General features: G+C 41.4%; 1 protein-coding gene across 5 annotated transcripts in view; it reads right to left on the minus strand.

The window, feature by feature from the left end:
- Positions 1 to 27,804, minus strand: part of LOC122401259 (latrophilin Cirl-like) — a 544,259-nt gene that overhangs the window by 403,189 nt on the left and 113,266 nt on the right. For all 5 annotated transcript variants that reach the window (XM_043403286.1, XM_043403287.1, XM_043403284.1 and 2 more), the window contains exon 3: positions 25,104 to 25,226. In XM_043403286.1, coding sequence (XP_043259221.1) covers positions 25,104 to 25,200 — 97 coding nt within the window. In that variant the 5' untranslated portion in view covers positions 25,201 to 25,226. The remainder of the gene's footprint in view (positions 1 to 25,103; positions 25,227 to 27,804) is intronic.

A 27,804-nucleotide genomic window follows, 5' to 3' on the forward strand; every position in this document is an offset into this window, starting at 1 on the left:
GAGGGAAGAGAACAGCGGCGCGCGGCCCGAAAAATCCGGACCAATTAAAATCGCGAACGGTCGCGCGCCGTTATTGCTCCCCGGTCGATGTAGCTAATTTGAATCGTTCTAATGAAGAGGTCTCTCGCGAATGAACGGATCGCGCGGCCACGGCGAGACGCGCAATTTAGCTGGACAAGGTGTGTGGTCCACGACAAGGGGGCGGTCGAGTCGCGTGTCCGCGAAATCCTCGAAAGCCGCGCCCCTCTAAATGGCGAACGTTTAATTGCAATTTATTACGCGACGGCTACTCGCGAACCGATCGAGGACGCGACCGATTCCGCTCCCGCCCTCTTCGCGCGTAAAAAAACTCACGTCTCAAGAGCTCGTCGTGTCCCATCATGTAAGGCTATTCTTCTTGGGAAGAACGTGGCTGGCTTTAATTGCAACCGAATCCCAGGAACGGATAGGGGCGTTAAAATACCGATAGTTTATTCAATACAGGATCGTTCGTTTGTACTGTGCGTCCGCGAGAAGTTGGCTAGCGAAAGGAATGCGGGTGTGATTGGTTCCCCACTGTATCGTCGCAATTGGTCGAAAGTGGGGATGAGTGGAGTAAGCGATTCCCCTGTCTCCTGTGTCGTCCCGCAAGGCAACTTCTCGCGGACGCACAGTAGATTTTTTGCTAGATAAATTTCGTCCCAAGTTTCATTATTTACAGAGTAGATAAACGGTTGAATGTCAACGAATTTTCGAGAATTTATGGTCGAAACAGTAAATTTTCAGGATATTTACACTAGTCGAATATGTAAAGAAATGTATTGTTAATTTAAAAAGGTAGAAGTGTCGGAGGTCAAAAGAAATTGAACTTAAACATTGATATCAGAACCTGATCGGCTTTACATACCACAGGAACTTTAATCAGAATGTTTCCAGAGATCCAGCGGATTTCTTTCCTCCAAATTTAATAATTCAGCTAGCATATTCAAGATTTAAACGTTGATACTAAGATATTGGCAACTTCGATTGGGTTATCTGTATCCCCGATAGCTTTCGTCTTTCTAAGTTTTATAATCCAAATGGCTGCCTCCGAGCATCCCAAGACTTAAACTTCAAAATACCGTAAGAAACTCTGGACTCTAAGGTTTCGAATCGACTCTGTTTCGCGTGTCTGCAACATTTTGCTTTCTAGATTTAAGAATCCAAAACGTTGTAATATTCGCGTTTTAAAATTCAAAACGACATGGGAACTGAATGCATCGGTTCTCTTCGCGCGCGCGAAAACACACCGTGGCGAATTGCAAGGCTTGGTTGAGTTGCACGGGCTTATTCTTCTCGAGAATAACGTGGCGAACTTTAATTGCACCAGCCTCGGTCCGCTCTCGCCCGCTTCCGACTCCCAGGAATCCGCGCGATCCTCTTCCGCGCGCCGCTCCGATCACGGCGAGCCGTGAACTCGTATCCCCGCGCTTCTATCTCACGATGGTATTACCGAAGAACGATAATTGCCTAACCGTAATTCAATTATCGCGTTAATTGTAGATCTGAAACCATCGATAGGGAGTAACCAGGTTTATTGGTTCTATCTATGCGTTTCCTTTATTTTATGGTTGCAACGATTACGTATTGTGCACACATCTCGTAACTTTCAGGTTGACAAACCGCATTCTTACGTGTCCCACACATGGTATTGGATGAAACCATTCGAAGGAGCTTCTGGTAGCTAGTTTTAGTTGAAATAATTACTAAAAGACTGTTAATAAATGGACAATATTAAAGATTCTTCCTTTGGTTGAAAAATTCTCAAGTAAAAAAACTACGGTCACGAATCGTCTTTCTTGATCAACCATATTCCTACTTTTTTATTTGATTTACGAGATCGACGGATATAGGTCATTACTATTTTTGATTTCTGTTTATTCTAAACAAATTAATTCGCCTCCACTAGTGTCTTTTACGCTACAATTCAAGCGTAATCCAAATTACGCTTACGGAGTCTAGGCTTGTCTATTGGGTCACTTGGTGCATTGCATCCTATTTCTACCATCAATCGCAATCAAGAATCGATGTTTCGATCGAACATGCATTTCTTGTGCGCACTGCACCACTCGTTAAACACGTGAGAATGTGGCTTTAGGGTTCGCTTCGTCATAAATTTCTCAGCGCAGTCGTTCACTGTTTTACTGTCAGACTTCGCTGAGTTTACGTAGGTAAAGTAAAAGCTTGATGAGATGCGTCTCCTTGATGAAACAGGAAGTATCTTTTAAAGCATTTTTACACTCATAGGATACTCTCTTGCGAGTAAATAGGAAAACTCAATCCATGGACGAGCTACTTTGTCAAACTGTGTTCCTACAATGAAGCTTGTTCGTGAAAGGATCTTCCTCTTTTCCTTCAAGCCAACACATTTAGTCTAACGTAATCGAGAATACTTAAAGGCCTATACGCGTATAATTTTCACAAATAAACATTAATTTTGAGCAAGAAAATAACTTAATAATGGGCAAAAAATATTGATTATTCTTTCCGAAAGACTTTGCGCTTCGTTATAAATTCTTGCCGCTTGTTCCCATCGAATTGCCAGTTTTCTCAAAGACACGCGATGCAACAACAACCGTAAACTTTCGATATAATAATAAAATCGACGTTACCCCAAAGATCGAATCTCTAACGTGGGTCGGGCGATCGTGGTCATAAAATTAATTAAAGTTGCCTCTGGCGCAGTAATTTTCGCGAAACTCTCGCCACGTACCTCGACAATGGCCACGGCAACAAACTTTTTAACGCGTTCCGATAACGATTCCGATAACTGGCTCGCTGAAATAAAAATTACCTTTGGACCGAGGTGAGGGCGAGCAGTTAATGACGCTCCGCGATCGCGACTGCGTTGATTGCCAGCGTGAGCACTCCGCGAGTGCAATCGAAACGGTTTAACCGTGAGTAACGATTTTGCACCGAGTTTTGTACGGAGCTCCGTTTAAAGGATAATTTCCCCGGTTGCTCCACTCTGCGAGCGTTCATTTCGCGAGAAGAAATTTCGTAGTTTTACGATTTCGATTTTATCGGGCCGCGTTACGGGGAACGCTCACAGTTACATTTTTAGGAGGTCTACGCGATAAAGGTAACTGTGCGCAAAGCCCCCCATGACAGTATTCTCTCGTAGGCGCTCCGATGGAAAAGGCAAAACTATGAACAAAAATTATAGCTCGACAAGCTAAACGAGACACCTAGGTTCGACGTTGGTCAACAAGTTAAATGAAATCACTGAACTAGATTCAACGTTGTTTAAACAGTGATACAGTAATGATTTTTAAAATGAGACGCGATTCGTAAGTTGAACGTTTCGATTCTTTCTAACTTGGAGGATCTCTGTGCATATTTTGTAAACGATTTTAAAACAATTTAGTCATCGAAGACAATATGTATAGTTCGGTCAAGCAAGAGTGAAACTTAAATTTAGTGGTTGTTTTTAGTGTCAAGAGGGGAAATTAAACTTCGAATAGTCTAGAAATAATTGATACCTGGTTTTAAAAAGATTTTTAATATTGATATTCGAATTCAAACGTAACGTTCTTGATAGAAAACGACTTGGACCATAAAATAGGGTGAAAATAAAAAGATGCAAACTACCAGCGACTATGCAACGCGTTGAAAAGTTGGTCTCAAAGTCGAGAAGCAATTTGTTGCGTTCGATAACGATCCGTCTCGCCTTTTACGAGAATTCCAAGGCCGACACCGCGGTGTTTCCAGGTGCTTTACGATCGCGAACGCGTGTCGCTGCACGCGACTTCGTCCCATGGAGACGCAGTCGTTGGTTTGATAGAGCGTTGAATCGATTCTGCTTTCGCAAATCAATTTCGCGGGCAAAGAAAAGGTCGAGTGAGAACGAATATCGACTCTCGGAATCCGCGTAAGTAAACAGTCGCTGCCTTGCACGCTAGCCACGGATACCATGGAACCGTTGAATGAAATTTCACCGATTGCTGATGGGGTAAATGAGTCGCGAAGAAATTCCGTCGTAAAGCCGCACGATCGAGCGACTTTACTATGCTTTGATGGCACCGAATGAAACGCGGAATCACGCATTCCGTTCGACCTCGTAGGATTCGGTACGATTGCCGAGTTTACGCTGAGCGAGATATATGAAATTGCCCGCCGTGTGTTGGCTGTTAAGACGATTCTTTCGTACGTTTTATCGCGCGCACGTGACACGATACGCTTGACCCCTTATTCCTGGGGATCGCTGAACTCTGTCGATTCCAACGGTCTAACAATTCTCGAAACTACAGTATTTTTTTCTTATCGTACGTCTTTACGCTTGTTCGTACGAAACAATTTATTGGAATCGCGATTCTCGATTTTCAAATCGGCCTCCATATTGTCATGTCACTTTTGGCCTCGAGAGATAGCACTAAATATGCGTCCAAATTAAAATGGAGTTTTTAAGCTAAATATATTTTTTACTTTGGGCTTGACCACGTTTTTCAGGATTCTTATAAAACACGAGGCGTTATGATCGTCCTAAAATACCAGTTTAATTTTATTTAATCCTCAAAGCTCTGCATAATTAATCTAGTTCTGGACTCATAAATATTGGGTGAAGGAGAAGAAACTTTATATTCTAACCACGAATTAAATTTCCTTATTAAACTTAAAGGCAATATATATATTTAGTTTAAAGACTCTATTTTAATTTGGACGCATATTTAGCGCCATCTCTTGAGGTCCAAAGTAAAGACATTTTTTTTTTAAAGATATTTGTTAAGTGTCATCAATTTTTCAAGACGTAGAATTAAATTTAAAAAATTCAACAATCTCCAGACAGCCTGCTACAAATATTAAACACTTACTTCTAGTCTGTATATTGTTCGAGTTCGAGCAGACCTGAGATTAATTTTTATATGCAGCAATAATTTGCGTTATACTTTCCAATAAGATAATACTGTTTAGTCCGAAGTCGAAAGGATCGTTTCGGAGTAGTAAGATTGCACGTGGTGTGCCGACTAAACTAAATTTCGAAGGACCACCCCTTATTCAGGGGACTAACGAAACGTTTTACTGTTGTATTGTATTTTAAAACTCAACAAAAATATACACTGATCAGATTAGGAACGGCTAGCGCACTATCTGTTTGTCAAATGGTAACTAAGTACGTAAGCAAGCAAGTAAGCAAGTAAGCGACTAAGCGAATAAGCGAATAATAAGCAATAAGGGCGAAATCACGGCATGCCGCCGTTTTTATACTGCTGACTTTGGGGCGGGGGTGCGACGATGTCGACGTAGCTTGGCGTCCAAGGCGGAGGGTGCTACGTTTGGCAACTCCGGGGACTTTCCACCGCGTGCGTCAGCCCTTGGGCCCGCGTACGAACCATCGACGAAAACAAGGGAGGCCCAAGGCGCAGAGCCGCGCACGTGTGGGCCATCCGACAGTCTTTTGGGGCTGCAACCACTCGAGACTGCCTTCGCCAACCAAGTTTATGACACTTTGTCTCTTTTGTTTAGCGAAACTCTAAGATATTTTTTGGCCATGCTGGCCTTGACGAAACTCTACAAACGCGGTTCTGTGTCATAAACCTGGTCGACTCACCGAAGCCCAAACAAATACAAACATGGTGAGCTAGCAGTATTTGAATGTTTTAAGAACACAGTCGGTTTTGCTAATAGCGAGGGTGTACGTTTATACAGCCTCTAATTTCGACGTTTACGTTATAACTTCCACGTGGGTGTGCCTTTACGTGTCCAAAGTTATCTCGTCCCTATCGAGTTGAAACAACTCAACAACTTTCGAACGAAATAGGTACAAAATTACAAAATGACAAAAAAAATAGATACTTCCTCGTGGTAGATTTCTTTTAATATCATTCACATTTTTTAAAATGTTCGACTGACCACAAGATTCGTTGTCTAAAGCGATAAAACTTCCCTCCTCGATTACAACCAATCTAATACAATAAAAATCCACCCAATATCCTCGCTCAGTGTTCCGTACATAGCAAGATGGACCACATTGAAACAAAATAGGTACATGTCGCGTATCGTCGCAAGACCAACGCAGACCTTCGCCCCCAGGTTCCGTTAAGAACGTCCATTTTCTGAAACAACGCGTATCTGCGTTCCGCGAATGTCTCGGCGCGCCGTATAAGATCTAATGAATGCAGGCTGCACGGTGTTACGAAAAAAATCTTCGGAAAACGAGCGGTACTCCTCGTTCGGCGAGCGGTAATTAAGCGAGAAACGCGCCGCCTTCCGTGGAAAATACGAGCATAGCGGGTCCTACACGGCGGGGCGCGATTCAACAAATAATCCTTATCGGTCGAGTTCAGGATACGTGTAAAAAAAAAGACGAAAAAAGTAAAGAGAAAAAGAATGAAAGACGCGCGACGCGGCTACCGGTGCAGCCGGGGATCAGATTATAAGCCCGTTGCACTCGCGCGTTACATTAATTTAGCGCGCGGGCCGCGACTCTCTCGCATGGCAGCCTCTTTCTACATTCGTTCTCGCGGGCCCGTCGGTATGCCGTGGATTACAAGTAGCTCGTGTACGTTTCCTGCCTGCACGCGCCTGCCTTTATAAGCGGATACCTTCCCCTCCTTCGCGCGTCTGGAACCGTTCGAGACGACGGAACGGTGCTCCGAGAAGCGAATAAGGGAAGGATTAATCGGAGGAGTAATCGCGTATTTAGCGGGATTTGAATCCTTGGTATTTTTTATCCTCGAATCCCGACGCTTTTACCGTCTGACGACGTACTGGGCCTTTGACGAAAATGTAACGCGAAGAAATAGAAACACATAAAAAAAGAAAATAATCCCATTATCATCAAAGACAAAGATATAATGTACCAACGAAGAAGTGACCATGACAAATCACATTCTATACGAATGTAGAGAATTTGACCAGCAACGAGAAACTTACGATATCGAGTCACATACGACAATAATATAAAAAACCAAATGTCAGAAGAAAAACAAATGTAATGCGAACGTGACAAATTTAGACGACTCGATGCATTATTGGAGTTGTATCATTCGGAGATAGAATCTTCGAAACAGTACGAAAGTATTGGAGCGTAATTTTAAAAGGATTAATGCTTCACGGGATGTTTCGAGTTTTGAAATAATGCACGGAATACTGTGCACGGCTGAAAAGATGATTAGTAGAACAGCACAAAGGCAAGAATACTTTTGATGCTCCACCATTCGACGTTTGATGGCGTGCTCTGGCACGTAGGTTGGCTTTGATAGATAGAATCGCTCTGGCCAATGATAAACGAACACTGTTATAATAACACAATGTTCGAACACCTACCATAAAGAATATTTGTGAAAAAGTGAAAATATCACACAAATTTCCTCTAAAGTTCTTTTGTCTTTTACTAAACTAAAAATATAACAATGTTAATTGCGTAAAATATCCATTAATTAAGGTACTCGAGTCCAGTATTCCAAAATGGCCGCCACCGACGACGAGAACACGCGTTCCTCTCCTTTGACACCGAACCGAGGGGGGATCTCTTGTCCAAGTAACGAACAAACAACGCAGAAAGGAGGCGCTGAAGAAGGAAACGACGCGTTATTAAAAGTACTATGCGACAAGATAATGAAACGAAGTTTCGAGTAGGGAACACGGCAATAATGTTCACGTTTTTTCCGTGAAATTGAACAAAGCGCCACGAGACTGATGTTAATTCCGCCCGAACAAAGGAGCAACGCTTTTAACCGGCACTGGAATAAGCAGGCTTTTTAAGTCGTGCGGCGTTCTACTTCCCGGCGACCAACGGCCAGAAGTTTAAACTAAATTCTAATTCTAAATTTGATTTATAGAACGAACCCTTTGAAAAAATATAAAACAAAGAACTGACAATGAGATTTCCTCGATTTTAATTTTCATTTATTTAATAGAATGTTAAACGTTAATCCAAGTATTTACGTGAAAAAGAATAAAATGTGAAATACATGCAAGAGAAAGGACAATGTTAAGTCATAGAGGGGTTTACTAACCCAAGAGCGTACAGCATATGTTATACACCGTTAGAAAGGTCTCGCTAAGGCGAATCGACTGATACCATTTTTAACTTCGATATCAGATGGGATAATGTCGAAAAATGGCCTCAAAGTTCGAGATTTTGCGGTTTTGAACAAAAGAAACCGGTAGTAAAAGCCCATCCGGCCCGAGGAACCTCGAGTAGGCACCTGAGGAAAAACCGAGGGGTGTAAGCGATACTCTAGCAGATTGGGACGGCAAATGTGCCCCACCACCTTCATTTCAGTGCCGTGTTGGGCCTGCGTTTGTCGCATGGGCCCCGTTCCAAATGCCCAGGGCGAAATCGCCAATGGATCAGTTGTTTTTCATGAACATAATATATTCATGTTAGACAATTCGCAGGTATAAGTTGGGAATGTGCAGATTAGTATTCAGACTAATGTGTCACTTACAATAGTGAATGGAGTGACATTTTATTGATTGAACGAAACATAATGATGTGAATACTGAATACTAACCTGCACATTGCCAACTCATACCTGCGAATCGTCTATCATGAATATATTATGTTCATGAAAAACAACTGATCCATTGGCGATTTCGCCCTGGGCATTTGGAACGGGGCCCATGCGGCAAACGCAGGCCCAACACGGCACTGAAATGAAGGTGGTGGGGCACATTTGCCGTCCCAATCTGCTAGAGTATCGCTTACACCCCTCGGTTTTTCCTCAGGTGCCTACCCGAGGTCCCTCGGGCCGGATGGGCTTTTACTACCGGTTTCTTTTGTTCAAAACCGCAAATTCTCGAACTTTAAGGCCATTTTTCGACATTATCCCATCTGATATCGAAGTTAAAAATGGTATCAGTCGATTCGCCTTGGCAAGACCTTTCCAACGGTGTATAGCATATGCTGTACGCTCTTGGGTCAGTAAACCCCTCTATGACTTAACATTGTCCTTTGTACGTTAATCTGTAACAAACAAGAAAGTAAAAGAATTTAGTTCTGACTAACAATATATCCAGCAAAGATGGCGATTTATTTACGACGTATATTTATTTGTCACGAAATATTTAATTTCATAATTCAAACTCTAATATTTATTCAACGAGTAATGATCCCTTGTCTTCCATTTCTCGTTTGAAATTTTTCTCCGAGAATTTAGCACGCCTCTGGCGTCAGGGGCGGTAAATACCGATACATCGATACACGGAGGGCACGGTAACGGGCCGCGTAATATTTTCCCGGGCCGTTTTACACTTCCGCGGGCGAGCAACGGGCCACAGAGGAATTTACAAAGTGGTTTAACGAAGTTCCAGTCCGAAGAAGAAACTTCGGTTTAATTTGGCGCGCATTAATGTGCCCGGGAAACTTCGGTGGAAAGTTCGTTCCCGCTACCGATCCACTCTCTCTCTCTCTCTCTCTCTCTCTCTCTCTCTCTCTCTCTCTCTCTCTCTCTCTCTCTCTCTCTCTCTCTCTCTCTCTCTCTCTCTGCCCCCCTCCCTCCCACCCTCGTGTTGCCTTCCCGTCTATTCTTCTCCGTCCTTCTTTTTTATCTAGCCGATCGACCGAGGAAAAAGGCGCGCTTATTAAAAAATCAATAGACGCGCAGAGGAACAGACCCGTTACGGCAGCAATCTCCCTTCAACGGCGCGATATTCTCTCGAATTTCGCGAAAGCTGATATCGATATTCTCGCTTCCTACGGCTCCGGGCACGGGGAATTCTTCTGCAACGCGATACGTTTCATCCTCCATGTACGAATTTCGCTTTAAATACGAGCAGTCTGGGGCAGCTTCGAAAAATGTCGCGCTAATCCACTTCTTTTCTCGCAGAATTTTCCTCCCTTTTTTCCCTGTTCAAACCGACGTGAAGTTGTTGCAACTGGAAACTCCAGCATTTTTATACGCCCGCTTAATTTCAGTCTCCGCGTCGCGATGCTACGTAACGGAACTTATATGGGACTATTTCGTATGTATCAGCATGTTTGCGTTTGAGCAAATATTATTCAAGAAATACACGAGCACACTTGGCACATTTCTTTCTAACGCAAACTTGGCCGATTTATACGAGACCATTTCACATATCCATGCATGTTTGCGTTTGATTGAATATTATTCAAGGAATACGTGAACACGCTTGGCCCTATGGCTTCTTACTTTTGATTAATTCAGTTTCGAACATTAGTTTATTGACAATTTTAATACGAACTTGGTCGATTCATACGGAACTATTTCATAAGTCTCTGCAGGTTTGCATTTGTGGAAATGTTATTCGAGATATGAATACACTTGACACTATGATTCCTTTGTTTTGATTAATTCATTTGCTTTCGAACACTAGTCAATTTTTCTTGATTCAAATTTCTGTACAGAGAGTTTTTAATATAATATGTAACAATCCAGAAAAATATGTAGAGGAGACTCGAATTACGCTACCGTTCAAAGAGAAAATATAGAAATTGTCTAAAGGCACTAATCGTATGCTCTTCTATTATTCGTTCTTCTTACTTCTGACTTGTATCTTTAAAGGCGACCTGAATTTTCTTAAAATCAATATCGATACGTCGCATAATAAATGTTTCGAGGACGCAGTTTTGCTAGCAACGACCGTAACACTCGTGCTCTTATTAGTAACCCGGCTCTCAAAGGGAGTGCGGACCCTTGAGCGGCTTTTACGCGAATTTAACCCCCGAAAAAACGCTCCACTGTACGAAGGTGCGATTGTGCTCGTACGTGGGCGAACCTGTAGGGAAAAGACCGCGCGGTGGAGGAGGGGGTGATAACCCCAGAGACCGAAGAGCCTCTTTTCTCGTTTTGAGGGGGCGCGAGTCGACTTAGCAGAAAGGTCCCGGGCTCGCTCGTATGAATGTTAACGAGAGCGTGATCGGGGAAAAAGGAGGAAGAAGTAGCGGAAGAAGCGGTGGCTGAAGAAGAAAGCGGAAGGGAGGACGGGAGGGTTGGTTGCCCCCAGGGTTGGAACGAAATGGGAAACGATTTCGAGTGTGTCGACTGTTTTCCATCGGTTGGGAGAACCAGGAAGCGGGTCAAGTACGGGCGAATGAGCTCGACGAAGATGGAGCAAAAGGACGGGAAGATCGGGAAAAAGGGTGAGAGCAAATCGAACGTACGGGGTTGTGCATTAGCAGGGAACAATGGAGCGATCGCGCGCGAGTTCCACGAGAGAGATCGTTTTATTATCGTGAACGGCTCCACCCCCGCATTTCGTGCGTCTTAATAAAGCTCCGTTTCTTCCGTTTTCCTTCTCCTCTTTAGCCACGGCTTTTTGCTGAAAAGCAGCTTGGTTACCTCCCTCCATCTAGCCTTTTCTTCCACCCCACTCCCCCTTCGTAAGCCGCCTATTATCCTCTTTTTATCGTGGCCCCGACGACTCGACGTCGGAAGCAGTTAACACGGGCCGAAAAGTAAAGCCGAACGTAATCTATTAAATAGATAACGACATCCCTTCTTCCCCTTCCCCGACGTTTCCTCCCACACTGCACCGCGAATGCAGTTTAGGGTCGCGGAGGGGTTGCTGAAGCATTCCAATTTTGTTATGCTAACGAAAACTCCTTTCAGAGACTGACAATTAACAGTCAATGTTTTACCCAGAATTTGTAATAATTAAACGAAATTACACTCTCCTTGCTTTTTAAAAATCAGAAAGAAAAATAGTAGTATCATTTTGATTAATTATAGAAATATAATCAGTTTTAGTCAAATTAATAAACCTCTTCAGAATACTTATTATAAATAAGTACAGCCATAATAACATAAAAAATAAAGTGGGCAACGAGTTACGTTATTTCTTATATTATGTATAATTTCTCTTACATCGTATACTTTATAGCAACGTTACAATTAAAAAATCCATTTCGGAAGCTTGTAACTACATATTATAATCTCTAAAATTATTTTCACTACGTTAAAATAATATTTCACATTTATCAATTTATATTCTTATCTATCGATAAATATACAAATTAAAAAAATTGATGTTTTATTTCGAGTATGCCATGTCTCGTCGTTTAAGTCCAGAATGTTTCCCTCGCCACTGTCAGATTTTTCGAGGTTCAACCCTATAACCGAAAACAGTGTGACTTCTAGCGAAAAAAATAAAACTAAGAGGATCGCAAACGACGGAAACGAAAGCTGCATTCCGGGTAGCTTTTCATAAGGTGTCCGGAAGAAAGCGAGGACGAACAACGGGAACTGGTTGGGGGAGGTGAGCGTGGGGTTGGGGGTGGTGTCTCGCGGCGACGGAAAGCACGGCTTATTCCAGAGTTATTTTTCACGGGGCGTTGAAAAATTGCCGCCACTAAGAAATCGGAAATCGATTACGTCCGGGAATCCACGGGGTGGACGGGGGTGGAGGAAGGGGCGAGACGCTGCCAGTAAGGAGAGAAACTGATGGCCGCTCCGCTCGAAAGACACTGGTAGCTCCGCTTTCGCGGAACGAACGATCGATCTTCCGCCAGGCATCGAGTCGCTCGATCGTCGACAGCCACTCCGCGGCTTCCATAAAATTAAAAGGGGAACGTACCCACGGCCAAAGGAACTCACGCGCGAGACAAGATCACAGAGCAAAGGTCTCTGGACGATCAATCCTTTGCTTAGGGGGGAAAGAAAACGCTGGGAAAACTTGAAAGAAATCTGTGCAACAGCATCGGGGAAACTGTAATCTGATTAATGATCGACGATTATGATTACTGTGCGATCAAGACCGGCAATAGGATCAGTTCGGGCGACGAAGAAACTTGAACTGGTTTAAATTTCGTGCCGAATTCCGTATTATACAATACGTAAACCCCGTTCACGAGTGTCGATTGAAACGCGTGTATCATGATTTATTTTAATATTGATCCTCTTGGTTACATTATTATAATTATTTACTAGTACTTCGAAAACATGCTTGTTATCTCATGATAAATTTATATAACATGAGGTATTTCCTGGTTTTCCAATAGCTGGAAACAATGGTATGTTCAGCAAATTATCGTTGCTGTTGTGCATGGACTCTTGTTTCTTAATTATTTTCTAACTCGATTTTCTTCTTTATTGACAAGTTTTCGGAATTCAATTATTGGGCTTAAAATTTCATTTTTTCGGCATCAATAAATACTAAAGTACTACTACTTTTGAGTTTAAAGCGAATGAAAAGGCTAAAAATAATTAGTAAAATCTAAAATATTCTTCCAAATATAGTTTATGTTTACTGAACTTTTAATGTAGTAGTTCAACTCTTCCTGTACTACCAAGGAAATTTTTCATATCGTGAGGATGAATGAGCAAACTGATCCAGTGATTGCTGGTGCGAGTAACAAATGTTTAGGGCTGCATAACAGAAAACCTATTATGTTGGATCCCAAAAATATACCTGGATTTTTCAGAACACGGTGACATGTGGCCACAGTGTTCGTGTCAGAGCATGACAATGCAGCGTGATCCGTGATATAGGAGACCAAGAGATGCAACGATTTTTCGTACAATAAACTCCATAGTTATCGTTGACACGACTGTTTGAACTATAATTGAGAAGTGTGTGACGTTGTACAACTTGTTGTAGACACAAGCATTCTGAATGGAAGTACGACGCTGATACACGACTATCGTTACATCTCGACATACCATTCATTGTAGAATAATTTGTTACGTCTATGCCTCCTATTAGTCGAATTGAGGGTTAGTTGAGAGCCGAGTCGAGCGTCATAGGGGCCATAGACCTGACGATTTCTCAGAAGATGAATCGACACGACGAACAGCAATGATAATTATACCTGTTCTACTTTGTTTATTCTCGTAAACGTAACAACCTGTTGTTCAACAAATATTATTAGAAAATAGTACGCTTTTTATTCGAAGATAAAATTACAAAAAGAATATTCCTGACTGCTGAATGACCATATAGGTTTCAGTACCTTCAGTATATCAGATTTTATGGTTATTGCTTCAAACAACAGAAAATAGAACTATACGAATATCGAATACGAATTTTGAATGTAAGATTTAGATTTCTTCAATAATTAATTTTATCACCGTCTTCTTTCGAGAATCGAAAGTAAATTTATAATAATGCTTCTCTTATATTACAATGTTTTGTATAGCTTGTTCCCCTTTTCAGAATATTAATAAACTTGCAGCTTTAAATATGGGTGTATGCTTCCTTTGGCTTAATGTTAGAGGGGCACTCTTTTTCTATTCTTAAAATGATCCCTTCATTTATATTTAGCTCGAGCTTATCTGACGATTCTCCTACGATGCACTTTAACTCTGCCATATTAAATACTATATCTGTTCTCGTTATCACCATACTGGGAAACTTTATACTTTAACAGTGAAAATAAACCGAAGTTGAGATAAATCATTTTGTTGATATTGTGAACTGATTTCATACAAACTAAATAATCCTTTTCTAAACAATAACTTTCGTACTTTCCAGGCCAAATTCATGATTTACAATTCTATAACATTAATGCAAACTAAACAAACTAATATTAGTGACTTCCAATGATAACGTAACAAATACAATATTAAAAAATTAGAAAAATTCAAATTACTGCTTTCACGTATTACTATATTTATTTCCCAAATAAAATCGTACTTAAAATTAATATAGTATTATATTTAATACACTACAATACATATTTATAATAAATAGTAGAAATAATATTTAAAGAATATTAACGAACAATGATGCTTCGCTCATGTAATAACACAGTTTTATTCAAAGTACAGTAAAGATTCGTAAAATGAACATCGCATCGTTGGGTGGAATAGAAACGTTCAATTTACAAATCACGTCTGAGGTTCATTTTAAGAATCATTACTGTATTTAAAACGATTCGAACCTCCACAGTGTTTAAACGCTTTGTAATTCAGATTCGAACTGTCATGACTGCCCAACGACCCTCGAAAAATGATCGAAATATCTTCGCGGAGACGCTCGGACGTCTTAAGCCGGATTAGGAAACAATTTCTCCGACTCGATCCGTCTAACGTGGCGCAAACTGTGCCACGACCCCGATAAAAATGAAATGATAATCCACCGTCGAGCGATTCCGCTCAACGACTGCTCCATGCAAATGTCACACAGGCGCACGGGGGCGGGGAAGATTTTCAATTACGGTCGAAAACCCGGCCGCTGATCCTGCGCGAATAGAAAACAGGTTGAAATAGGACGGCACCTAAGGTTGGAAGCAATTTTTGAGAAGCTCCACGGAGGAACTGGGTCACGTACGCCGGAAGTAAACGTCACGAGAATTAAAAGTCCTCCCTCTGCGCAACGTCGAACAGCCGCGCGGAGGAATTCCGGCTGAAAGACTCGCTTCTTCTCGTCTCAGCCAACCCCTTCCCCTCCCAGCCCATCCTTCAGTCGCAACCCCCAGTGTTCCACCCTTCCAAGCAGGCACCTCTTGCTCGCTTTTCGACCCACGATGGAGAGAGGTTGTGCAACCACGAGACGCGGAGAAGATCGCGGCAATCTCTTATTTTCCGCGCGACCGATCCATTCGACGCGAATTGGAAAACGCGAGCGGCAAGGAAACGAAGTTCCACGCGAACCGAAGCACACAGAGGCGATGGAAGGAGGCCAAACGCGGAGGTGGAGAGGACCTAGGGGGCTGCACCGGGATTTCGTTCGTTTTCCACCGTGCTGTAAGATAATTTTCTGCGGATGTGAAACACCGGGCATCGTCGTTAGACCGAATTTAGCGCCTCGAGGAATCGAGACGTTAAATCGAAACGATTGCTCCGCAACGACAACACATTTTTAACCCCCGTTTGTCACGTGTCTGGATAACATTATTCTATGGGGGAATTTTTAATGATTTTTTCGATATTCTATAATCGTTGTAAATAAAATGGCAAGTTAGTGAAAACAATTCTTAAAAAGAATCTTAATTTCTAACCCCTTTTTTCATTTTTATTTATTTCGTTCTATGAGATTCACTTTTAATATTTTTGTTGATATTTAAGGAGTTATTACCATGATTAGTAGGTAGGGGTACTTGAACAAAACAAAATTTTACTTCAACTTCTTGATAAGCAAAAATGGAAGGATATAATAAACAATTCAGATACTTTCGAATTACGTTTCGACCGCGTCCTGGCCTAGTTCCATGCACATCGATTTAATCGAGCCGATTATAAAATTTTAACACTCGACCGACCAATTAAAAACTTTTTAATTAAATTTTCCCAAACATAATTTACCATTATATTTCTGTCCCTCGCGCTGGTTTCGGGGTGAACTTTCGGCAAACACGATTCGTCCTCATTAAGTAACTTTTCGAACTGAAACACGTTTGTATAAACCATTGCATACTAATATTTACCACATTATAATTGAAATGTGACGAACTAATGTATGTCAAACTAAATACGTTTCGACGAATGTGGAAAAAATCGCAAACATAAATCGAAAAATATGGACATTGAGTATGTTCGATATCGGTTTCATTAAATCCGATCCACTGGACCAGTGTTTCTCAATCTTTCTCGAGTTGCAACCCTTTCTAAGATAAATTCACAGAGAAACATTTTTAGTAGAGTAAATAAAATATTAAAAATAGCTATTTCAGAATGTAATTCTAACTTAATATTTAATTAATTTAATTACAAAATTCGTGGTTGCGTGTTTGTTAAATTCAACCTAATATTATCTTCAACATTCAATCTATTTCTTGCATTTATTTTAGAATAGTACAGATATTACTGTATTTTATTTTCAAGTAATCAAATATTATAGAAACGTCGCAGCAGGCTTGTAATACTTTTAAAATATTTCTTTTCGTCCACTTAACAAAGAAACCAGCGTTGTGTTGAAATAAATTACTGAAAATTTTCTATAGAAATAATTGCAACTACAAGTAATTTTTGCGACCTCTAGAAAACTTTTGCGCCCCTTGGAGGCCGCGACCTACAGGTTGTGAACCAACGGAGACTAGACATTAGAAGACAAATGGGACACGAGTGGTAAACCTTTCTTTCGATCTTCTCATTGATCTAACCGTTAATTCGTATCGATGGCGTCACTGACCAGGTAAATTCGATCCCCAGACAGGTCGTTATCGCTGAATAACCGATCGTGGAGTACTCATTGAACTCGACGAAAACACGTCGACTGTCTGGCAGGGAGGAAGAAAGAAGAAATGGCTAGCGGACTGTGCGAGTAGAGACCACTCGTGCATGATTGGTAATTAAATTAGTCACGTTGTAACGGTTTCGAACAAGGATTAATGCGAAAGGGCGATAGTCGTCGGCGACGCACGGTATCATTATCCGCTTTGTTACGTGGTGAAAATATGAACCATGAAACATCGGTGTAATGCGCGGTAGTCCAAGCAGAAACATGTGTACTCTGTACTCTGTCCTTTCACAACGAAGTGTGAATAACGAGGACAACGCGACGCTGCTAAAAACAATCGCCGATTTCTGTTTCGGAACAATTGAAATTAGCTGTCTCTGGGCTCAGAGATCCGTGTGAAATCTTTAATATAATAGAGTATTATTCTGGACATTTTGAAAGAAAATTGTATTCGCGCACTGTGTCTAAGACACTAACAAAACGAATAAAGCTTCTGTTTTTTTAAAGATACCGGTTATTATGATTTCAAAAAAAAGGAAACCCTCATAATTATTCGAAATGTTCAGTTGCTGCACGTGCCTTTTTAGTGGAAATGTATCACTAGCAGAACTGTCATTATTAGAATGATTACCATCTGTGTAATTTCATTAATTGTTTCGTATCGATTTATCTACCCATTTTGTATTATTTTCTATAACACGGACGAAACGTTTATTTTGGTAATTTTATGAGTAAAATCATCCTTACTATACTCGAATATAATTTCAATCTTCGACATTTTTGGCCAAATTTATAACATAATTATATAAGCTTACCGTCAATATAAAATACAATTCAAATACAATTACACTACCATTTTGATATAAAGAACAAAATATAGAATATTAACACAGGTTTTCAAGGTTATACAAAATTTCTACTCCTACGTGACAAAACTTATAACTCCTTTAAAAATTCGTTCCAAAACTTGTGGTCTTCAGAACACAGAAAGAACGATCGGACGAGAGCAGAGGACGGAGGACCAGGGCTGGATAAACGAGAAGGGGTAGAAATCCTATAGAAGGGAAGTACCATCGGAGGAGAAACAACCGAGAAAAGCAGCGTAATGCGCGGTAAATTGGGGCCACCGTGTGTTGGCGATGTACCACAAATCTTAGAAGCTGAGCCGGAGGGCGGTGAGGAGACCCTGAGGGTCATCTGGAGGGACGGGGTTGTTTGTCCGGTCGTTGGTGAACGACGTCGAGTCGGCGCAGTTTCGCAAGTCAAAAGCAATACTTATGGTATCTTTAGAAATATTACAAACCAGAAAATATGGAATATTTTCCAAAAAATAAAATTGTAAACTAGCGAAGGTTGTCAATAAAATCATCCAAAGATTGCTCGAGTCTTCGTCAGGAATTAAAATGTAACATTGTGACACAATAATAAAATACAAACATTTTTGCATTATAAAATATCTTGTCTATAAAGAATAAATACGAAGATGTAAATTATTAATGAAAACTGGATCGATTGTGCCAGATGTCCTTCGACACCATAAGATGTAGCTCAAGAATAAATCATCACTAATGCTCGGCAAAATTTACAGAGCTACTGAAAACATTCCCAAGCACCTGTACAAAATTTTACGTCAATAGATTCGACGATTCTTCTTTAATTAATAAACAAAATCTATATTTACCCTTTTCTGATTAGACAATCCCATCAAAGTTACGTCTAACAAAATAGCTTAGCCATTAAAATCTTTAACCCCTTGTCGTACAATAACGAGTCTGACTCGTTACAAGTTTTTAATGTCAAGTTTCACATTCATGAGGCTACTCACTCATCATCAAGTCTTATGTATTAAAATGAGCACATTTTTACATTGATGAGGTATTCATAAAACAAATCTATTCTTCTTCGTGGCCATTCCTTGTACGAACAAATTTAAATAAAATTGAATAGTATAGGTTTGACAAATTATTTGGAATTAAATCGTATGTCAAGGGGTTAAGAAATCGAAAGATTGCACGATCGAAGAAAGGTTGGACTGTTCCGACATATGACGCCGAAATATAAATTTCAATTGGGAATACGATCGTGTTTCAATTTTTCAATTGTCTTTGTAAAAGCCAAAGATATTTGGCGCTTAATTTAAAGCCTGACTTATCTGCGCCGTGTGTATTTTTCATCCGACGATCGAGGATTTTTAACCATCGCAAGATACGTTCGAACGAGGGGCCCCGAGACTGCGTAATTCATTTCCTATTATCTCCGGATCTAACGACGAGGAAGGAGTCAGCCCCCTCCTCGCTATCGAGACGCGCTTCGAGAAATAATTAAAGGCGGATTACGGCCGTGAGTAAATAAGGGGAACCTCTGCGGAATGGTACTCGCGAGATTTTTCATTCCGTGCATCAACCGTGAGAAATTTTTCGCTCGGCAATCTTTATCCTGCGAAGGACACAGCCACGGCCCCTTCGCTCGCCTCGGGGACGCCGCGCACCCTACAATCACGCACTGTCCACGATGCTTATTATCCAGATATTGTGCCGAGTGTATAATAGGATTACCGATCTATCCTACATAAATATTAATTGCGCAGAACGCGCCACGGCGACGTAAGTGGCGGCCGTAAATTGCACAGAGCCCGCCGCCAACCCCTTTGCCGCGCGTTTATAAATCTTCGTCGACGCGAGGCGAACGAAGAAAAGACAGAACGGATAGGAGCCGCGGGATGAACGGAGAGAACTGTCCCAGGTGGTCCACCATGCTGCCAAGAATATTTCTAGTCGAATCGAGGAATACATGTCTCTTGCAACCATCGGTTGACCCTCCAATAGCGAACCTGGGTCACTTTTGACCTGTCGCTCGAAACTAAGGGTCCTAAGAATTGATCGATAGACTGTCAGTGAGAAAGACTCCAGAGAAAATATGCTTAGAAATAATAAATTTGGGTCAAGTCAGCTTCCAAACTACAGATAGAGGATGAAATCAAAGTTCGTGAATTATAAGATATTTTTTTCTATCGTTACATGGACGATCAGAATTATAGTAGGAGTTCGTGAATTTATATAGTAAATTATTGGGTATTTATTACGTTTAAAAGTATCAATTGCACTATTCTTGTGATTCAAAATGGAGATACATGGAAATGTCAGACAGCGGAAACTCGCGGACTAACTTGAATAATTTATTCAGAGTATATTGTAGGGTGTGAACGATTTGTGGTGCGTGCGAACGGTCGGTGTCATCCCGCGACGGGATGGCACCAGTATATTTGTGGATTTGAGTACCTGGGTCTTGAAAACTTTCGTGAGGTATGAATTGGTCATTGTTGCGTGCGTGCGGTCGGTGTTGTCTTGCGTCTGGACGGCGCCGGGATGTTTAGGAAATAGGGTGACTGCGTTTAGAAAATGTCGAGTGGCTGAAAGAATGCGAGGAACAGTGTTTGGAACTGAGCGACTGAACCGTGAGAATGAAACGATTAGCAAGGCGTGTACGTGACTGCGCGAACCTGGACCATGGATGCGAGGATTTTGGGTGTGAGTGAAAAGGGATGATTGCGTGAGAAAGATAGAGCGACTGAGGGTGAATGCTATAAGTGCGTGAATGTTCGGCGGTGCGGCAGTTGATAGGCGATATTGGTTAAGCGAGAGTGTGTTATAGCGAGAGTAGCGATTTGCGTTTTTGTTATTGTTGTGTTATTCTGTTTTTAATAAATTGTTGTTATTTGTTTGACGAGTCCTCGTTCCAACTTTATTTGTGAACGACCTATCCCAGCCAACACACTAGTTTCCTACAATATTTACTAGAAAATGGCTAATTAGATGGAATGGCTCAAAAGTTTAGCGGTTTCAACAATCTTTCCATTATAATTAACTACCTTAATTTGAATTTGAACGTTTTATAAATTCTTGACAATCTCTCTCAGGTAACCTTTTCTAATAAAATTTGTAGTTCAATAACAGAAAAGTTGTTAAGTAGTATCTAAATCGAAACAATTAAACAATTTTCATAAAAATCGTCATGCTTCCAGTTTACTCAAGAAAAAACGAATCCTCCATGCTTTTTCTAAAATTTTTAACACGAAGCATTAATACTTTAAAACAGTTTCGCACCAAACTTTCGAACGGTAATGTACAAGTTTATCGCGCTGAGAATAAATCCAGACCCAGAGCCAGCTGCAAATCTCAAAACAAATAATTTATTCATCCTCTATTTACCGGAAGCGTCTCTAATTAAACGGAATATATCTCGAGACTATTCACCGAGTACTTTCAGCTTTACTTTTAACGCACGATTGTGCACCTCTCTTCATCTTCATTACTGGAAAAGAAAATAAAAACGAGTTCGAAGTCGCTCGTCTGCATCGAGCCTTGTAGTCTTGTTTCACGGTACGAGTCTGTCGATATGAACCGTGCCCCTTAGAAAAGACATTGCAATTAATCTGCCTAGAGTATCATCTGACCGCTAACAAGCTACTGAAAGAAAATATTTTCTTTTTGCAGTAGGAGTCGTGACTTTTAGAAAAGAAATTCTGACGTTTCGGCGAGGCAACTTCGTTAGTGTCTTATCCGACCACTCGATAAAGCGCATCCCAAAAAAGATTCTTCGAAAGCAAGGAATTTTTCAGCATCGCCGCGAATCAAGACGAATAATATCCCCTGGAATAAATAAAAGATAAAGCTGCCCGTAGCTCGGAACGGTCGCGTCACGATCACTCTCGGTTCTTTATCTACCGTCCGCCATTTTTCTCCGACCTCTTTCATTCGCAAAGCGGAATCAAAGAGTCGGCCAAAGCCGTCTGAGCCGTCGATCGGACGCCGCACAATGCCAGGCGATTTTGATTTATCTATCGCCCGAGTTTCCGCGGTTTCTCCGCGGCTCTGTGTGTTTGTGAACACGGACAAACACGTTTCCAGTTACGCTGGGAGCAAAGCGGGCGAGACACGTAGTCGACGGAACGAAGATGTCACGTTGGGGGCGAAGAGCAGAACGGTGGAAACACAGGGACGACTGCGCGGATTAGGCCCACCGAAGTGTGTGATAATCGCGAAGGAATAGGGAAACTCTTCTCTCCCCTTTGGCCTGGCCTCCTTTCTCGACCCTTCAGAACTCGAAATCGCTCTCGAGACTGCCGCTCGTTAATGCTCGGTTCCGCACCGACGTGTGCGCAACGCGCGTTCCTAAACTTCGGCTCGGTTGCTCAACCGACCGAATCTCCACCCTTTCTGCGAGACGATTTCGCGTGGAACGCTCGTTGTGTCGCTAGCCCCCAGGTATATGCTCGGGAGGAAAAATCCATAGCTCCAAATCGCACTGCGAAACATCAGAGCACGAATACGCCCTGGACTTTCATAAACGATAACAGTATATGCACTAGTGCCTCGATAGTTGATGTTTCTTTGCCACCCCGTAATAGACGCAGAGTCCCCATCGCATCTTGCAACCGAATTAGTCAAGCATCGTCGTTCAAACTTATTGTTTTTCTAACTAGAGAACAGTAAAAGCAAAACACTTACTATCGAGAGAAACTGTATTTGAAGAATAAAGTAATTATCTCATTTTTCTTTCGAACGTATCCACTAAAAGAACAGAAGATTCTAAACAATTGAAAGCTGCTTCATCTAAAGTACGTCGTAGTAACTATTTATTTATCAGATTTATTTTCCTTAACATTTTATTTGAAGAATTTTTTTAGTTTGTTCGTGAAAATTTTTCCCATGAATTAATTAACACTTCGGCCAAACAATAAGTGGTTGGAACCTACGTAGCTATTAGATTAAGTGGTTTAATCGATGGTGCTATAAGATTAATAGTTCTGTCAGCTATATATGGATAATGCGTCAACGTGTTAAAGAATTATCAGTTAGAACAGGAACATATACATACCAGTCGCACCAAAGTTTGATCGAGGCGATAAAAGACTTACACGATTGCGTATACCCGATCGACCGCGCGATTGTGGGTCCATTTAATGTAAAGTGTAATATTCACCACTACACTGTTGTTATTAATGTAGTAACGACAATGGAACACATAATAGCTTTATGCAGCATAATTTAAAAATTTTTTTAAAACCATAAGTTTTGTAAGTACCATGAATAAAAAAATCGTTATCTATAAAGACTTGACCGAACCTACATCTCTGCAGCAAAATTTCCAACTTTCCACCGACGGTGTACAACCATAGAGTACATTTTTCCAAATATTTGACCACCGGTCACGACCCCCATGATGTCTGTTTGGCCACTAATTACACCGTGCACCGGTGGACAAACAGTCCGCCGTCGATTCTTCCCGCAACAATATCACTTCACGCGCGGCTTCTCCTAAATCAATTAGCGTGAAGAATGAGTTAATTCTCGAGCTGGGTCTGCGTACACAATCGGCCTCCTAAGCTCGGACCAGTTCTCGTCCATGAGGGGCTCTCGAGTGGCCGAAGGGACGATCTTCACCGCGATAGTACAATCCACGGGGCAGTGTACACACGCTAGGCTACTTCCATTCTCGTTATTAAACACACTGAATGTTTGCCTTCCGATAAATGTTTCAACGGTCAACCCGTAAGCACGGCCGCCGAACTGCGGTTACGCCTCGTCGGTTATGCAGCTCGTCGATCCGCGTTTCTCCCTTCCGAAGGTCAAACACTCCTCTACGGAAAACCCACCCCCATAGAACCCATAAGTGGCGAGAATCGAGGATCTTTACTTAAACTCGCGAGAAAACGTCGAACGTTGAAACTCTGCACAAATTTTCATTGGGCTAACAATTGACAAACTCGATGCAAATGACTGCTCGAGAAACTTAATTTGATCCTCCAATTGCGTAAACTTTCCTTTTCCTTTTATAACAGGAATTATACTGGTATTTGTAATAGGCTATACCTGCAGAGCTATTAGGTGTCTCCATGAGAAAACATATCAAGTAAATCCCATAAAGTTTTCTCAGTGCACAGAGAATGTTTTTATTGGGTTCTAATACAGGATCTCATATAGGATTAAACTCGGTTCTTATTAATGCAGGGCTCTGTGGTGTCCCTAAATAAACGTTCAAAGCTGTGAGTCTACTGGTGCTGATAATCTACTATTCGAATTCGGATAGGAAAAAGAGATTGAGCAGTCAATCGATGTGTAGTGTCAAAACAAAGACTGGAATTTAACTTTGTTAAACCCTCAGTTGAATATCTCAGCTGCCTAACACTGTAATCTCTCGCTAATGTTCGCATTGCAGCGATTGCAAGCCTAATCATTAAAATGTTCATGTTCCTCGAAAAAGTGAAAAACGAAATTTAAAAACAAGGAAGAAAGCATATTATAAGGGACCAGATGTTGAACGCACTAAAACGATGCGAATCAATTAAACAACACGATACAAAAGAACAGATAGATAATTAATTTTAGCCTTCACTATTTTAAAAAAAGCTACATATATACTTTGATTTTTAAATCTGTAGAATAAATGAACATTGAACATTTTTCTGTATTTTTCACTTTCTCCTGCAATGCAAGCCTAACGCAGATAACATCCATTTTCGAGTATCTCACTGTAATCGATCAAGAAACAAATTGGAGCCACGCAACGACCCGGGCTGCCCAAAAATAAGCAATATGGTCCCGCTTGAACAAAAAATGTCCAGAGATCGATACCGCTAGGACGTCGAATAAATCATCGTCCGCGTTAAAATTCCAGGTGTTCGGTTTTGCTCGTCGCCGCGACAAACGAAGGCTCTAAAACGCGCGATATTTTTTGAGGGGGGTACGCCGCGTGTTGGCAATTACTTTCGAGCGGCGAAAAGAAAGCGCACAAGACGGAATCACCGAACACGAGCACCGTTCGACTCCGTTCCAAAATACCATTCCGTGGTCGTACTGAGAATTCGCGTTCGACCGTGGAGGAATAATTTTTCGTCGACTCGGAACAAGCCGGGCGTCGTGCAGCGCGTAAATATTCGCGCGTAGTCCTTGCACGGTGTCGCCTGGGAGGCTTAATTGGCACAAGGACAGAACCGAGGCCCGCGGACAGGTTGCTCGCAGGAATCGAGCTCACGCTGCTATCGTAAATACTTTCTCACTTACCTATATTTCGCGCCGCGACGGTCCAACCGCTGGTTAGGAGCCACGCAAACACCAGGCCACTGAGTAGACCTTTCCGTCGACCCTTGCGGCACTCCATCGTGAAGTTCCGAGCTCCGACTACGCCTGGAAACAAAACAACCGCATCGTTAGGGGTGAGAGTAATTACTACTGCGAACGGCACACACGCCGCGACTAACCTAAGAATTTTTTGATCGTGTTTCCTGATTACTGGCCGAATACTTTTCCGCAGTAACCGCGTTCCTCGATTCGTTACAGCCACGGAACGAGAAACGATCCCTCGATATATCACGACAGAGGCCCAGGACCTGACCCTCGCCGATTTTAATAAAACCTGGCAGGGTCCTAGATTCGTATTTATAATAAACGTACCCCGTAATTATAGGCGTAAATAGTCCAGGAATTTTAAGCAAAGCATCTATCAAAATTCGTCCGTATAGTGATTAGATATTATCATTTTATCCAGTTGCAGGAATTTTATTTTTGTATGATGCTTTGAATGTTACAAATATTTTATGAATTCTACGTTTATTATTTCTTTAATTACTAGGAACCATATAGCCTTTTGTTAAAGTGATAGTGAAAGTGAATAGTGATTCACTATAAATGAAAAGAAACTTGTTCATTATGAATTATTTCCATTTACTTTTACCAAATATTGTTGTTATTACACTGTGATACTTTATTTACGAAGCCATTTTATTCTTTTTTTTAATATTAATGGCCAATTACAAAACCAATAGAGAAGTATAATATAAACAAGCCAACAATGTGGCATGATCGTTGACAAGTTTTCTTTCTAATTTAATCCCTTAAATATGTTAATGTACGAAAAAAATGGATTTATACCAGTTGCAAAAACGACTCATATGGAACAAGTTATTTTTCATTCATAGTGGATCACTATTACAGTGTACGAATACGAGAGTAACTGTATATACACATTACATTCACAAAAATTATTCCAATATATACAACAACGCGATTTTCTCGCACTCTAAATGAAACGAAAATAAATTTAAGGCAACATGACAAAGTTTAGAAAAATGAAAACATTATTCACGCAAAGTATTAGCAAAGTCCAGGCGTTAAAAATATTTGTAATCGTCAGGGAAAGTGACTCGCATAATATTTGTTACTTATTACGATCCCCCGGCGTTCTTAACACTGTAAAAACGGAATAAATTTACAAAGCCCTTCCTAAATTCCCTCGCCCATCGGATCATCGCGCCATTCACCCCCAGCCCTCCGTTTTCCCGCGTGTTTACGCGCGTCCGACATTCTGCGCGCTTTTTTCCCCGAGATTTAAACTCAATGTCAGTCGCGTCCTCACGAAATCCCTTTGTCGAGCGGCATTACCGAAGGAAAACATGTTATCCGCGCGATTTCGCGCCTAATCCAAGTGGCGCACCTGCTCCCATCGTCGCCGTTGAAATTCGCGACGATGACGACTCGTGGATCTTTTTTTTTATTTCAAGGGTGAAACGGACCCGTTCCGCCTCTTCGCGTGTAACCCGCCCCCGCGAACGACAAATTTCACGTGTTCCATCAACGTCTCGATTTTTCTCCCCCCGCGCCGAAGCACAGCGACACAGCCGCGAAATCCGCCGCACGTAGAAAAAAGAGAATTGCGATCTATTGTCGGTAAACACTATAAATCAGCTTAATTCACGGGAACCGGACAAAGTAAACGAGTGGAAAAGGGCTCGCGGTAGGGGAGGGAGGGTGGTTCGGACGAACGAGACGCGAACCAAACTGAACGCAAACGCGTATTGTGAATGTGGGTTAACGAAGGCAAAAAAGGAAAACAGTTTTCGCATCAGCGTTTCGGCATTTGGCGGGCGCCGTACAATGGGACGCCGTCGAATGAAAACATTCGTGCCGCCGGCAGAGGAATGGAGAAAGAATATAGAAAGCGAAACGGGGCGCCAGCAAAGAGAAAAAGGGCTCCGAAAAACAGAGGGACGGAAATAGAGCGCGGCAACGCCAATACCGTGTTTCCCCCCTGCGCGTTGCTCGTGGACCGTGCAACTGGAAACCTAGCAGAAACCCCCAACTATTTATTTCCGTTCGACGGCCCGTTAGTTATGCTTCCATTTTTTCTTTCTAGAAAATATTATGCTCTTGCACAGTCTCCGAGAAAGAGACAAAATTGAACGCAGAGCTCCCAAAACTGTATTCGTCTTATAATTACAAATTTGCTGTAATGCATATTTTTATAACATCACAGAAATTTATTTACCCTTTCCAAATTTATTTCTTTTCAAATTTCACTTCCAATTTCATCAAAAATTACAAAAATCAAACAACTTGCAATAATCTTACTCTACCACCCAATTTATAATGCATACAAGTTTTACAGTTTGAATAGATTATTGTCTTGAAATACGACACATACAAAAATTCTACAAGTATCGCATCGTTATCTTTAATTCTGAAAATCATAGATTTTCCAACATTGCATTCCGTAGTTAAGCTAGAAACTCTGTCACCCCATTATAAACGTTCAATAATACTTGACTTTTATTCCTATTCCAGCAACTTACTTTTCCATCCGTTATTCATGCTTTATGCGAAACGTATAATTTTAACTATGTGTTTATGTCTAATAGTTGCTAGAACTAAACTAGGACACATGAATCACAGGTACTATGTATCCTATTAGCTAGTAAAATTGTTTACG

Source organism: Colletes gigas, unplaced genomic scaffold, assembly GCF_013123115.1.
Source record: "Colletes gigas isolate AHSC1104 unplaced genomic scaffold, ASM1312311v1 Colletes_gigas_Sc00023, whole genome shotgun sequence".
Classification (NCBI taxonomy): Eukaryota; Metazoa; Arthropoda; class Insecta; order Hymenoptera; family Colletidae; genus Colletes; species Colletes gigas.